At 43.4% G+C, this 14987-nt stretch overlaps 1 protein-coding gene across 2 annotated transcripts in view; it reads left to right on the plus strand.

The window, feature by feature from the left end:
- TMEM241 (transmembrane protein 241) overlaps positions 1–14987 on the plus strand; it is a 150946-nt gene that overhangs the window by 42952 nt on the left and 93007 nt on the right. For both annotated transcript variants that reach the window (XR_004029647.1, XM_003262004.4), the window contains exon 4: positions 2015–2096. Coding sequence is in view for 1 of the 2 variants with exons in the window: in XM_003262004.4 (XP_003262052.2) it covers positions 2015–2096 (82 nt within the window). In the remaining variant the exon portion in view is untranslated. The remainder of the gene's footprint in view (positions 1–2014; positions 2097–14987) is intronic.

The raw sequence follows: 14987 nt of genomic DNA on the forward strand, positions 1-14987 counted from the left end.
TCCTCCTTCCTCCTCAATGCCCTGCCTGCTGTATGTGCTCTTTGGGCTTCCTTCTGGTGCACAACAGGCCATGGGCCTGTATCCTGCCTCCCTTGATTCATGTGAGCTTAATGTCAAGTGGGAAAAGCCACTTCCTAGAAGAATAGCAATTGACTGATGTCACCCCTGACCCATTGCAATGCAGGATGGGATCTTCCTTTCTCTGTTCATCTTTTGGTTGGGGGTGCTGACATCTATTGCAGCAGGACTAGTGATAACAGAATATCCCTCAGATAATTGGCTGCTTGGTCAATTATCTGAGTATTTGCAGCTTATCTATTTGTATGTCAGTGTCTCCCATTAGATTATGAGGTCCATGAAGGCAAAATACGAATGGGCGTTTAACAGGTAGGGCTTTGGAGTGAGACAGACCTCAATTCAAATTCTGCCTTTGGCATTTACCAGCTCTTTTAACCACAGGCAAATTATCTAAACTCTTTGTGTCTCAGTTTCCTCATCTGTTCAATGAGAGTAATAATAATAAATACCTTCCTCATAAGATTATTGTGCAACTTTAAGAAAGATGCAACATATAAAACATTTAAAACAAAAAATGCAGCATATAACACATTTAAAACATATAAGACAAAAAACCAGCAAAGTGCCTGGTTTGTGGCAAGTGCTCAATAAATATTACCTGTGATGCTGCTGTTAATGGTAATTCTCAGCACCTTGTAAGTTGCTGTATTTTCACAATGAGTTTATGCAGCAAGTAAGGTTTGAAAGCCCTTACTAGACTGGAAACATTTAAATGCTAGGCTCTCCGGGAAGTTGTACAGATCAGACCTGATCTTGGATGGAGTGCCTGCCCATGCTAATAAAATTAACAAAGACCATTTCTTGAGCAGGCATCATTCCAGGAGATCAGTTCATTGAGTTAGTTGGGATTATTATCTTATATCCTGCTGGAATGGTTTCATTTATTTTTATTCATTATTAGGATAACTCTGGGAACTTGAATTAGTAGATCGAATGTATTTCTTTTTTCATTTTTTTGAGACAAGGTCTTGCTCTGTCGCCCAGTCTGGATTGCGGTGGCGTGATCTTGGCTCACTGCAAACTCTGCCTCCTGAGCTCAAGTGATTCTCCTCCCTCAGCCTCCAGAGTAGCTGGTATTATAGGTGCCCGCCACCAACATGCCCGGCTAACTTTTGTATTTTTAGTAGAGATGGGGTTTCACCATGTTGGCCAAGCTGGTCTAGAACTCCTGACCTTAACTGATCCACCTGTCTTAGCCTCCCAAAGTGCTGGGATTACAGGCCTGAGCCACCGTGCCCAGCCAATAAAATGCATTTCTAACTGATGAGAGAAGCAGGTTGCAACCTCTGTGATATGCACTGCGTGTGAGAACTAGGATTTTGATTCTAAATTTTAAGAGAAAAGCAGTTCCCGTTGTGACTACAATTGAAAAATAAATGTACCCTTCACAAGTTCTTGAAGAGTCCCTGAACCAGAATTCCAGCAATGCCAGGTTAATGGTTGAAAAAACCAGCCTATGGCCACCCAACTGAAGTTCTGGGATTCTTTTTTTCGATTTCGTCCCTTGAAACTGATTCTTTTTGTTGTGATTCCACGGAGCTGTTTGGTGTAGCCTGGGTAAATAACCTTTTCAATTTTTAATAATTTGTAGTGGATTCAAAACTTTTGGTTACTTAAAATCCAAAGGATAATGTTCACTGCCCTTGGAATAAACCAGATCTGTTCTCTCTTCCAAGCTGCAGCAAGGCGTTTACCATTTCCATTTCTGGGGTCTCTTAGGCTAGCTGATCAGCAATGATGGAATGGTAGGTAGGATGGCTTTACCTGCCTCTACCACTCAATGGATAAAGAACACATCTCACTTAACAAGTCTGCCAGGGATGTTTAGACAGCCTCTGTTGCTGTAGTTGATGCATCTGGAGGGTCAACCTTTCCAGCAAGGTCTTTCTTAACAAAAAGTGGCAAAAGTGTTATTGCTTTTTTCCCCTCTTTTCAGATCTCATGTTCTGGCATGGCTTCCTGCTTCAGTGCTGTTTGTGGGTATAATCTATGCTGGGTCCAGAGCCTTGTCCAGACTGGTAAGTATTAGAGGTTCAGGGGAAACAACTCCTCTCTCCCTTTCCCCTTTGCCTTTTAACTTATCGTGCCTCAGATCAATAAGGGCAAATAATCACTTTAATAATGATAAAGCTAGATTGGAGAGCAAGTCTTGGGCCTGAGGCCAACATGGGACCTATTACTCCCTTTTGTTGAGTTGAAGATAATCAGATAACAGGGAAGGCCAACTTGTGTTACAAGGTGGGGATGCACAGGGAGAAGCAGAAGAAAGAGTAGTGGTATTTGTAGAGCTGGCCAGAGACAGGCCCTGTTGGGACTGCTTCCCTGTGGAGATGGGCAGAGTGGGAATGCCACAGCTCTGCCTGAATGTAAGCTGTCCACGGGAGCAGGGAGGCAGGGCCCAAACTACTCCTTGCTTCTGAGGAACCAAACCCTGCCCATTGGTAATGTGGCCTACTGAGCTTGGTCATGGATGCAAATGCCTGGCACGGGGTTGATGTCCTGTACACGGGGAAGCTAGTAAAACAAGCTGACTGTTTTGTCCTCCCACCACTTCCCCACAGGACTGAGCTCCTCAAATGCAGGAACTGTGAAGAGCTAAGCTACTTCCAGATACATTATTTGGAACTCCAAAAATTTATTTATTTTGCCATCAAAAGAGAATCCATTAAAACCATCATTAACAGAAGGTGGCTTAAAAATCAGGAATGATGTTAATACCTCCTCCAATCTTGTACCATGACTGCTGTTTTTACCTATTAGAAAATAGTTGTATTCTGACTTTGGGGAAAGTACACAATGTGCAAAACATTTTAGTCTTTTAATGTAAAATTCTTGTTATGTTAGCCCCTTAGATCTCAGCTATAAAAACAGTAAAAACAAATAAAATCTGCCTAATTGGATAACAATGTTATTGTTAGGACAGCAACTCCAAAGTTGCAAAATAGCAGTGAGGACTGTAATTTTGAAATTAAATAATCATTTTTCTTTCATGATTCATAAGCTTGAGTAGATGGGGTGATATATGCAATGGGGAAGAACCTTCCTGGGTGGGCCTGAGAACTGACCAACGGTGCACGTTGCTGCTCAGCTCAGACCACGAGGCTTGCCCTGGCTGTCTGCTGCGCCTTCTTTGTTCTCAGGCTCCTACCGCCTCAGTTTATACCCTTTGGCCTGCAGAGAGTGTTTCCTCTCCTATGCCATAGACTATTGGATTTTGGTAAAAGCAATGTGTTGCTCAAGTGCTTTTAAATTTTTTTCTAGGCTCTGGATAGTTACATTTGCCAGAATTTTGAAGTTTGAATAACAAGGTGTTATGTTCATAATAATAATACTTTTTGTTCATACAGTGCTTTTTTTCCATAGGCTTCCAGAGTGATTTCCTTCATGTCCTTTTATGTGATTCTTGCAATCTTTTGACAGATGATAGGTGAGGCAGCTGCTAACCACTTGACAGAGGAAGAGATGTAGGTGTGGAAAGTCTTGCTAAACCTGCCTCTAGTCTCAGATGGTGGCAGCTCTCGTTTTTTTGTTTTTGTTTTTGTTTTGGGACAGGGTCTTGCCGTTGTGGTCTTGTGGCTCAGGCTAGAGTGCAGTAGCACAATCACAGCCCACTGGAGCCTCGACCTTCTGGGCTCAATAGGCTCAAGTGATCCTCCCACCTCAGCCTCCCGAGTAGCAGGGAATACAGGTACGTGCCAATACACCCAGCTATTTATTTTCTTTTAGAGATGGGGTCTTGCTCTGTTGCCCAGACTGATCTTGAACTCCTGGGCTCAAGCATTCCTGCCACCTCAGCCTCCCAGAACACTGGGATTACAGGCATGAGCTACTGCACCTGGCATGGAAGCTCTTCTAACTCCCCACCTTTTGCCTTTTCAGAATTGTTTCTTTAGGGCCAATGCGTATGGATTTTAGAGTGAGCCCAGGGTATAGTAGTCATTGTATAACATTAGACTCTTTCAGTTGCAAGTGTTAGAAAGCTCAAAAACTGGTCTGAGCAAAAGGAAGATTTACCAGTTCATATAACTGAAAAGTCTTGGGGTAGAAACCTACTTCACGAATGGCTTTGTCCAGAGGCTCCAGTGTTATACTCAGAATCCAGTTTCTCTGTCTTTCAATTCTGCTCCCCGTCTTTGTTTCTTTTCACATCCAGCCCACGCCTTATAGCAACAATGAGTGTTGTACAGCTGCCCCCAACAATGGGTGTCAACTGCAGCCTCACATTCTCACAACTTTAGTGGAAAGAGACCATTTTTCTGGTAGTTCCTGCATGAGTCCCAGGCTTCACTCTGATTTCAGTCAGGGCCACTGCCCATCCTTGATCTGAAAACTGACCACAAGGTTGGAATTATGTTGACTGGCCAGCCCTGGTTCAAGACTTCCCTGAACCATTCCCTGTGGTTGGAGACAGTTGGAGGCCTAGTCATATAGGATCTCTGCCTGGGTCCCAGATATGGAGAGCAGGCTGTGATGGATCCTCAATACTGGAGTGCTTTACCACACACACACACACACACACACACACACACACACACACACACACACACACACACACACACACAAAGTGGTACTGATACTAAGTTGCCAGACCCTCTCAGAAGACCATGGTAAATGTCAGTCTAGTGTGTTTTCAGGCTGTTGGGGAGTTCTGCAGCCTTCAGCAATGCTTCTTGAGCTATGATCTGCAGCTGTACCAGTCTTTGAATTCTTTGTTACCTGTCCGTGAGGAGATCGACTTTGGCACTAATCACACTGTTTAATTGAGCTGGCTTTCTTTTTCATAGCAAGACATTTTGAAGAAGGAAGCAATGCATTGAGTTTACATTCTCTTGCCAACTCCTTATCTTCTCGAGGACCAGCACTTTGAGTGGCATTCCCCTAGAGCACAGCCTTTTTTTAGAGTGGGGGTCTCACTGTGTTGCCCATGCTGGCCTCAAACTCTTGGGCTCACGTCATCCTCCTGCCTCAGCCTCCCGAGTAGCTGGGACTACAGACATGGGCCACTGCACCCTGCTGAGAGCACATTCTTCTTAAATAAGCAAAAAGAAGCTGTTGGCAATTCAAAATCTTTGAACAAAGGGAAACAACCAAAAACCAAATACACCAAATTAGAGTGGGAGGAGGGCGGAAAGCAGATGCTTATTATTGTTTTACAGTAAAATAACTCAACCCAGCATCTTTGTTTCTGAGCTCTTTGTTTTTACATCGTTGCTTAGAAATTCATAGGGTGGATAAACATGAGGCACTTGTACAGTTTGTGTTGGATAGAAAACAGGCATCAATATGCTGGTGCCAAGCTGTCAGTTTAATGAATCCATAAGGAATGTGGGAAAAGTGCTCCATTAAAATCCGTAGATGTATTGTTATGCAAAATACTTTCGGGGTAGCTCTGCTCCATAAAGCCCTCCTTTACCTGACAAGGCCTTGAAGTTCTGTTCTCCTGATGTGTAGCTTCTGGGAGGAAGCTGAGTTAACTCTGCACAGATGCTATGGGAAAAGCTCTTGGTTGGTTTTTCTACCTCAGACTCACAACCAAATGATCTACAGAGCTAAGGGAAAGGAGATTTTTCTTATAGCTATCCATTCACCACATAGTCATTTGGGACCTACTATGTGCTGGGGGCATAAAGACAAGACCTGGTTTCTGACCTTGAGGAACTGAAGGGGATGGGGCAGGGAGTGAAAGACACACAGCTCACCATGGGAACAGCCACCATGAATATTGGATGTTAAGCATGTGCCAGGCACTTACTGTCACCAACCTTGATGAAATGTGAGTTGGACTTGGGCTGATTCGGGCCTGCTTGCCCAGCTTTCCTACGCTGAGTAAGGTCACAGTGATGATGGCTCTGATGTATGAGTGTCAGTCTTAGAGGAACAGTATGACTTTGATGGCTCATGACTCTTGTTATGATTTCCTGGTCAAAAGCCTTCTCAGCTGGACAGGACTGCCTCAGCCTGTGCTGGCCAGTGTTCAGAACAGATGTACAAATTCATACATTACTGAGCTTGGTGGAGAGAGGCCATCCTGGCATTGGCGATTTGGCTCAAGCCATGCTGTTTTCTTGCTTGGGGGAGGCCAGGGTCTGCAGCTGGAGGGACCCTACAAGTCTAGGTCAAGGCACCTTGACAGGACAGGAATTGTTTTCCTTGCCCAGCTCTTTGATCTTGGTCCTTCCTAATGGCTTGTCCTTGTTTCTCTCTTCCATGAGCACAATATTCACTCAACATACTGGGGATGGAGATGGGATTGTGTGTGCGGTGGGGGGACGTTGGTGAGGAAACACACATGGATCATTAAACCCATGTGGAGTGAGTTACTCAGTTAAGCAAAATGGTACCCGTGGGTCCTCTCTCTCTTTGTTTGGCTCCAATATCATAAAGGAAGTTGGATCCACAAAGGAAGAGTGTAAATGTTGGTGTAGAATGGAGCATCTGCCCCTAATGTCCCTGTTACTGCTGATGAGAGGCAGCTCCCTCTGTCACATTGTGTTTTCATCACAGGTGATCAGAGTCCAACTACAAGGATTAGTTTTTAAAATGTGGGCTCAGTGGCAATACAGTAAACTCCTCCCCAGATTTTTTTTTTTTTTGAGACGGAGTCTCGCTCTGTCCCCCAGGCTGGAGTGCAGTGGCGCAATCTCGGCTCACTGCAAGCTCAGCCTCCCGGGTTCACGCCATTCTCCTGCCTCAGCCTCTCCGAGTAGCTGGGACTACAGGCGCCTACCACCATGCCCGGCTAATTTTTTTTTTTTTGTATTTTTAGTAGAGACGGGGTTTCACCGTGGTCTCGATCTCCTGACCTCGTGATCCGCCTGCCTCGGCCTCCCAAAGTGCTGGGATTACAAGCGTGAGCCACCGCGCCTGACCCTCCCCAGATTTTTCTTATCATCTTGCTCCCTCTAAAAATTGTCCTGTAACTCTTATAAAATGGCTTTTTTTTTTTTTTTTTTTTTTTTGAGATGGAGTTTTGCTTTTGTTGCCCAGGCTGGAGTGCAATGGTGTGATCTCGGCTCACTGCAACCTCTGCCTCCCAGGTTCAAGTGATTCTGCTGCCTCAGCCTCCCGAGTAGCTGGGGTTACAGGCATGCACTACCACGCCTGGCTACTTTTGTATTTTTAGTATAAAAAATACTAGAGACGGAGTTTCTCCATGTTGGTCAGGCTGGTCTCAAACTCCCGACTTCAGATGATCCACCCGCCTCAACCTCCCAAAGTGCTGGGATTACAGGCATGAGCCACCGCACACAGCCATAAAACGGCTTATTATTAACATTGTACTCCTAGGGGAAAAGCTTCATGACGTTGGATTTGGCAAGGATTTCTTGGATATGACACCAAAGGCACAGGCAACAGAAGAAAAATAGAGTAATTGGACTTCATCAAAATGAAAAATTTTGGTGCTTTAAAGGATACTATCAACAAAGTAAAAAGGCAACCCCCAGAAAAGGAGGAAATATTTCCTAATCACTCATCAATTGTGGGATTCACTTATAGGCTATATAGAGAACTCATAAAACTTAATAGAACAAAAGCAAACAACCTGATTGAAAAATGGGCAAAGGACTTGAATAGATGTTTCTCCACAGATGACATTTAAAGACTGATAAATCCATGAAAAGAGGCTCAACATCATTAATCATTAGGAAAATGCAAATCAGAACTATAGGAGATACCACTTCACACCTATGAGAATGGCTGTTACCAAAAAACCAGAGAATAACAAGTGTTGGTAAAGATGTGGAGAAGTTGGAACCCTTGAGCACCACGGGTGGGAATGCACAGCGGTGCAGCTGCTATGGAAAACAGTATGGTGCTTCTTCAAAACATCAAAAGTAGGATTATTATATGATTCAGCAGTTCCACTTTTGGATGTATACCCAAAAGAATTGAAAGAAGGGACAGGAAGAGATATTGTGCATCCATATTCATTTGGCTATTATTCACAATAGACGAAAGGTAGAAGCAATGTCAGTGCCCATTGATGGATGAATAGATAAAATGTGATAAATACAAACAATGGGGCTGGGCACGGTGTCTCACACCCGCAATCCCAGCACTTTGGGAGGCCAAGGCGGGTGGATCACCTGAGGTCAGGGGTTCGAGACCAGCTTGACCAATGTGGTGAAACCCTGCCTCTACTAAAAACACAAAAAATTAGCTGGGCATGGTGGTGAGTGCCTGTAATCCCAGCTACTCGGGAGGCTGAGGCAGGAGAATTGCTCGAACCCAGGAGGCAGAGGTTGCAGTGAGCCAAGATTGCACCATTGCACTCCAGCCTGGGCAACAGAGCAAGACTCTGTCTCAAAAAAATAAACATAAAAATACAAACAATGGAATATTATTCAGCCTTAAAAAGGAAGAAAATCCTGGCTGCAACATGGATGAACCTTGAGAACATTATGCTAAATAAGTCAGTCACAAAAAAGATAAATACTGTGTGACTCCACTTACATCTGGTACTTAGAGTAATGAAATTTATAAAGGCAGAAAGTAGTATGGTGGCTATCAGGGGTGGGGATAGGGGAGAATGAAGAGATAGTGTTTAATGGGCACAGAGTTTCAGTTTTACAAGATGAAAAGAGTTCTGGCAGTGGAGGGTGGTGATGGTTGTACAACAGTGTGAATGTACATAATGCAATGTGAATGGACTATGCTCTTAAAAATGGTTAAGGTGGCAACTTTTTGTGATGTATATTTTACCACAATAAAAAAAATAATCTAGGCCAGGCTCGGTGGCTCACGCCTATAATCCCAGCACTTTGGGAGCCCCAGGTGGATGGATCATGAAGTCAAGAGATCGAGACCATCCTGGCCAACATGGTGAAACCCCGACTCTATTAAAAATACAAAAAATTAGCCTGGCATGGTAGCATGCACCTGTAATCCCAGCTACTCAGGAGGCTGAGGCAGAAGAATCGCTTGAACCCGGGAGGCAGAGGTTGCAGTGAGCTGAGATCATGCCACTGCACTGCAGCTTGGAAGACAGAGCAAGACTCTGTCTCAAAAAAATAAATAAAAATAAAAATCACCTGGGTTCCAGTAGGAGTTTTCTTGAGGATTGTATGAAAAGGAGGGGGTGATAATGTGTTCTTACTTGTCTCACTCAGAACTCCTCTGTGTTCCTGTGGGATATGCATATTTAACTGAATTCAGTTAGTGGACTTGGGTAAAGTGTGAAGAAAACAGCCATTCTCTGAGAGCAGGCAAGTCCGCCCACCATTCCCACCCATGTGTTAATGCCAGGCTGGAAGACTGAGGCCCCCTTAGGCCTTTTCTGATTCCCTGGCATCTCTCTAAGGATTAGTATTTTGCCAAATTGGAGCAGCTCCTGTTACTGCAAGGTATCTATTTTCCATATGTTGAGGCCCTTACACACCAGGCAGCTACTTTATGTGATCCTCAAATGAAGGACAAAGAGGACCTCCCAGCTTGTACTGGAGGCTAGGAAAGAAGGCAGTCTGGTCCTCTGCCCTCAAGGAGTTTGCCATCTAACGGCAGAATAGTAAGATGAATGTAAATAAACACTACAGTCTATTTCATGCAAGTCAGTTTATAAGTATTCACTTATATGTGCACATATGCATATTCAGATACCTCACCTTCTTCCAGAGAGGATGTGTGGTAGCTTACAAAAATAATTACAGTTAAAAAAAGATAAACACTCTTATGAAGAGAATTGTATAAGAAATCTAGGTAAAAGGGCCAGCATGGTGGCTCATGCCTGTAATCCTAGCACTTTGAGAGGCCAAGGCAGGCAGATCACCTGAGGTCGGGAGTTCGAGACCAGCCTGGCCAATGTGGCAAAACCCCGTCTCTATTAAAAATACAAAAATTAGCCGGGTATGGTGGCATGCGCCTGTAGTTCCAGCTACTCGGGAGGGTGAGGCAGGAGAATTGCCTGAACCCAGGAAGCAGAGGTTGCAGTGAGCCAAGATTGCACCACTGCACTCCAGCCTGGGTAACAGAGTGAAACTCTGTCTCAAAAAAAAAAAAAAAAAAGCAAAACAAAAAAAAACAAATCTAAGTAAAGGTAACAGATGATGTGGCAGAGAGATTTAGCACCTAGCAATTTATATTGTAATGTCTCACAACATAATTACAATTGGGTCTGAATTCAGCTCTGAGCTTTCTGCAGCCAAATAAAAAAGTTATGAAAGTCTGGACACGGTGGCCCATGCCTGTAATCCCAGACTTTAAGAGGCTGAGACAGGAGAATTGCTTGAGCCCAGGAGTTCGAGACCAGCCTAAGCAACATAGTCAGATCTCATCTCTACAAAAAATAAAATAAGTAGCCTGACCTGGTGGCATGTGCCTCTAGTCCTAGCTACTCAGGAGGCTGAGGTGGAAGGATCACTTGAGCCCAGGAGTTTGAGTCTGCAGTGAGCTATGATCACGCCACTGCATTCCAGCAAAAAAAGTCAACTTAAAACACAATTACAACTAATTGAAGTTTCCTGAGGCCTCATAAAGGGTAGCCTGGGTGACTCAGTGAGGCAGGTCTTTTATAATGTCCTTATAACACTCACAATAGTCACCAGTGTCTAAAATTCTTAATGCCCATGGAGACAGAATGATGACACAGCACTATTCAGTAGGAGCAGTTCTCTGGGGTAAAATCCATGCATCTCTGGTTATTTGGCTCCGTTCAGGGCCTTAGACAATCCTCTAGGATCTTTCTTTCTTTCTTTCTTTCTTTCTTTCTTTCTTTCTTTCTTTCTTTCTTTCTTTCTTCCCTTTCTTTCCTTTCTTTCTTTCTTTTCTTTCTTTTTTTTTTCCAGAGTCTTGCTCTGTCACCCAGGCTGGAGTGTAGTGGTGCCATCTTGGCTCACTGCAGCCTCTGCCTCCCTTCAAGCGATTCTCCTGCATCAGCTTCTTGAGTAGCTGGGATTACAGGTGCCTGCCACCATGACTGGCTAATTTTTGTATTTTTAGTAGAGACGGGGTTTCACCATATTGGCCAGGCTGGTCTCGAACTCCTGACCTTAGGCGATCCACCAGGTTCAGCCTCTCAAAGTGCTGGGATTACAGGCATGAGCTACCGCATCCGGCCTAGGAACATTATTTCTTGCATGCACGATTTTGGTAAAAATTAGGCAGCTGACAGTTCAGAGTTACTTTCTTTGACAAGGACCTGGAGGTCAGTTATTCTGTATTGTAGGTTAAGGACACACCTGCATATTTAAAAATCACCCAGATAGAAAGGTAGGATTGACATTCTTTTACAAAAATTGAGAAGCTGACTCAGAACTTGTGCTTGAATAGGGGAGTCGTTCACACCTCTGCAGAGTGACCCAAGCTGTGCCTGTGAGCAGGGTCAAGACTTTCCATGGGAAACCATTCTAAGTCAGTTCCAACACCTGAACAAATAACCAAGCCTTCAAAATTCCACTCTAGGAAGTATGAGAATAATGAAATATTTCTAAGTGAGAGTTACCAATTTCTCTTCATAGCCAGAGAAAAATTTCAATGGTGCATGGATGAAATCTTGAATTTTCAGCTAATGGATTCTAGGAATAAAGTAGTTGCAAATTGTGTCTCTAAGTAATTTAATGCATTTTCCTGCAGTATAGTTTAATTTGGTCAATTACATTTTTACAGAATTATTTCAAAAATGCTGCTTTGGGCTTTATGGTTCCTGATGTGCCATTTTCCCTGATGAAGGAGAGTAGGACCTTTTGATGTTGAGGCCATTCCTACAATCTTGACAGTGGTGAAGAGCATCACCTAGTTTTCTGTTTCTCTTTAGCAGATATCTAGGTCATCCAAAAGTGGTTCAAATCATGAAGAGTCAGGTAAAAAAGAGAACCAGAACATATTCGTCAGTTTTCTTGACTGTATAATAGGGATGTTAATAATATCTATCTCATAGGGTTATTATGAAGTTTAAATATATAAAAGTGGTACAGTGTCTGACACGTAGTAAGCACTCAAGATATCTTAGCTACTATTATTGCTTTTGTCATTTCTTAGCATTTTTGTTTGATTTAACAAAAATAAGTCCTGCTGAGCTTGGCTCCTTAAAGATAATAAAGGGCAGATTTTCTGAAAGAATCAGTCACTAGGGGTCTCCTGAACTAATGGGTTATAGTTCACATTAGGAATTGTACAGAGTTAGAGGCCAGGGAAAGTTTGGTAATTAAAGTTGCAAACTGGCCGGGTGTGGTGGCTCACACCTGTAAATCCCAGCACTTTTCGAGGCCGAGGCGGGTGGATTACCTGAGGTCAGGAGTTGGAGACCAGCCTGACCAACATGGCGAAACCTCATCTCTACTAAAAATACAAAAATTAGCTGGGCGTGGTGGTGCATGCCTGTAATCCCACCTACTCAGCAGGTTGGGGCAGGAGAGTTGCTTGAACCTGGGAGGCAGAGGTTGCCGAGATCGCGCCACTGCACTCCAGCCTGGGCAATAGAGTGAGACTCCGTCTCAAAAAAAAAAAAAAGGTGCAAACTGTCTTAATATTGTTTTTAATAGAGCCCTACACAGGCTGATAGAGTGCAACTGGTCAATTGTAGAATAATGGTCTTTAAAGCCTGTTAGCTTCTCAGTAGAAAAAATGGCTTGAGAAAATCAGATTTAAAATTTGTTAAGCAGGAGTAGAAGAAAGCCTTTTCAAAAAGGGTATAGGTTTACTCTGAGTTCATCCATTTTAGTTCTTACCAGCTGTATTAGTCCATTCTCACACTGCTGTAAAGAACTACCTGACAAGCCAGGCATGGTGGCCCGTGCCTGTAATCCCAGCACTTTGGGAGGCTGAGGCTGGCAGATCACTTGAGGTCAGGAGTTCGAGACCAACCTGGCCAACATGGTGAAACCTTGTCTCTACTAAAAATACAAAAATCAGCTGGGCGTCATGGCAGGGCCTGTAGTCCCAGCTACTCAGGAGGTTGAGGCAGGAGAATCACTTGAACCTGAGAAGTGGAGGTTGCAGTGAGCCAAGATGGCACCACTGCACTCTGGCCTGGGTGACAGAGCAAGACTCCATCTCAAAAAAAAAAAAAAACAACTACCTGACTGGGTAATTTATGAAGAAAAGATGTTTAATTGACTCACAGTTCTGTAGGCTGTACAGGAAGCATGGCTGGAAGGCCTCAAGAAACTTACAATCATGGTGGAAGGTGAAGGGGAAGCAAGCACCTCTTACCATGGCGGAGCAGGAGAGAATGAAGGGGGAAGCACCACACACTTTTAAACAATGAGATCTTATGAGAACCACTATCACAAGAACAGCAAGGGGGACATCCACCCCCATGATTTAATCACCTCTCACCTGTTCTTTCTCCCAAAATTGGGAATTACAATTCGACATGAGATTTGGGTGGGGACACAGAGCCAAACCATATCAGCAGGTTTATTACTGGAGTAAGCAAACGGCCAGGATTTGGAACACACCCACTCATATTGAACTTTGGACAGTTGGAGGTCCAGGAAGTTTTCACTGTGGCTTGACATAATTTGTGTGTCATAACACCAAGGCTAGAAGGTGTGGGCTTTGCAGTTAGACAGGCCTGGATTTGGGTCATGGCCTTGCCGCTGAACCAGCTGTGAATACTCGAGCAAGTGGCCAGTCTTTCTCAGCCCCATTTTTGTTGTTTATAAAATCAGGGTAATAGCATCTAGTAAGAGAGGTGCTGGGAGGAGGTTTAAATAAGAGAATACACATAAAATACTTAGCACTATGTTTAACATATTGTTGGTGGCTATTGTTAGTGTACTTTAAAATTAATTCTACATATATAAATATATCCTTTTCCAGAATCTGATCAGAGTAAGGGCCTAGGAAGATTGAGAAAACGGCCTGCAGGTCCTAAAATTGAGAAAATTAAGCCTCGTTGAAGTCTAAAGTTGGGTCTAGAATTATCTGACCTCATTACTGATTTTATAGCCAAGGAGGCAAAAAACATTCACATAAGGTCTTAAGTCAGTAAGATCCAGCCCCCACTTTAATATTAGCTTCCATGTGTCATGTGATTAACCTGTCCAAGATTTTTTTTGCTTTCCTTTCAAACCAAGAATTGGAAGGCCAGGGCCCAAGTTTGCCAAACATGGGCCTAATGGAGAAAGCCAACTTTAAAATATGTAATGTCTTTAATAATCTTAACAAACATGAAAAATAAGTTAAAATCTAAAAGTTTAAGAGGAATAAAAAGAAACACAAAGATAAAAGAAAAAATAGAAACTAAAATTGTTCTATTTTAAAAGAAAAAACAATTTGAGTTGAACTTTTAATGAAAGATAAAAATAGAAAATGTTTTTTTAAAAAGGTAAGAAAAATGTAAGGCAAGAACTCAGAAATGAAACAGTGCGAGTTAGAACAGATTACTAAAATGGCACAGCTATATAAAGGTATAGAAGTTTTAAAAACAAGGTAAAAATATGTCTTCCATAAAGATAAAGAATAAATTCATCTGAAAGTAGGCAAGCAGCATAATTTTGAAGCAGGTCCTCCAAACTGGAGCAGTTTACCCAGGTTGGTCCTCTGCAGAGGCTCCTGAGGGCGGGGCCACCAGTTAATGTTCTTGACACCCTTTGTGCAGTGCTCCTGAGCCACTCTTCAAGGTCCTTAACCTGTAGTATTTGGGTCATTCCTCTTGGCAGCTCCAGGCTATGGGGTATTGTTATCCCTGCTTTACAGGGGAGGAAACAAAAGTTTGGATGCATGCCTTGCCCCACTAGCAGGTGGTGGAGCTGGAGCCCAGAGTGATGACAAAACCTGTGCTCTTATTCTCATTTTCTGCCTTCCAGGAAGCATCATTTTCATTATCAACAATAAAGACAACAGGCCAGGGGCAGTGGCTCACACCTGTAATCCCAGCACTTTGGAGGCCAAGGCAGGCGGATCACTTGAGGCCAGGAGTTCGAGACCAGCCTGGCCAACATGGTGAAACCCTGATTCTATTAAAAAAA

The sequence above is a fragment of the Nomascus leucogenys genome, chromosome 4 (assembly GCF_006542625.1).
Source record: "Nomascus leucogenys isolate Asia chromosome 4, Asia_NLE_v1, whole genome shotgun sequence".
NCBI lineage: Eukaryota > Metazoa > Chordata > Mammalia > Primates > Hylobatidae > Nomascus > Nomascus leucogenys.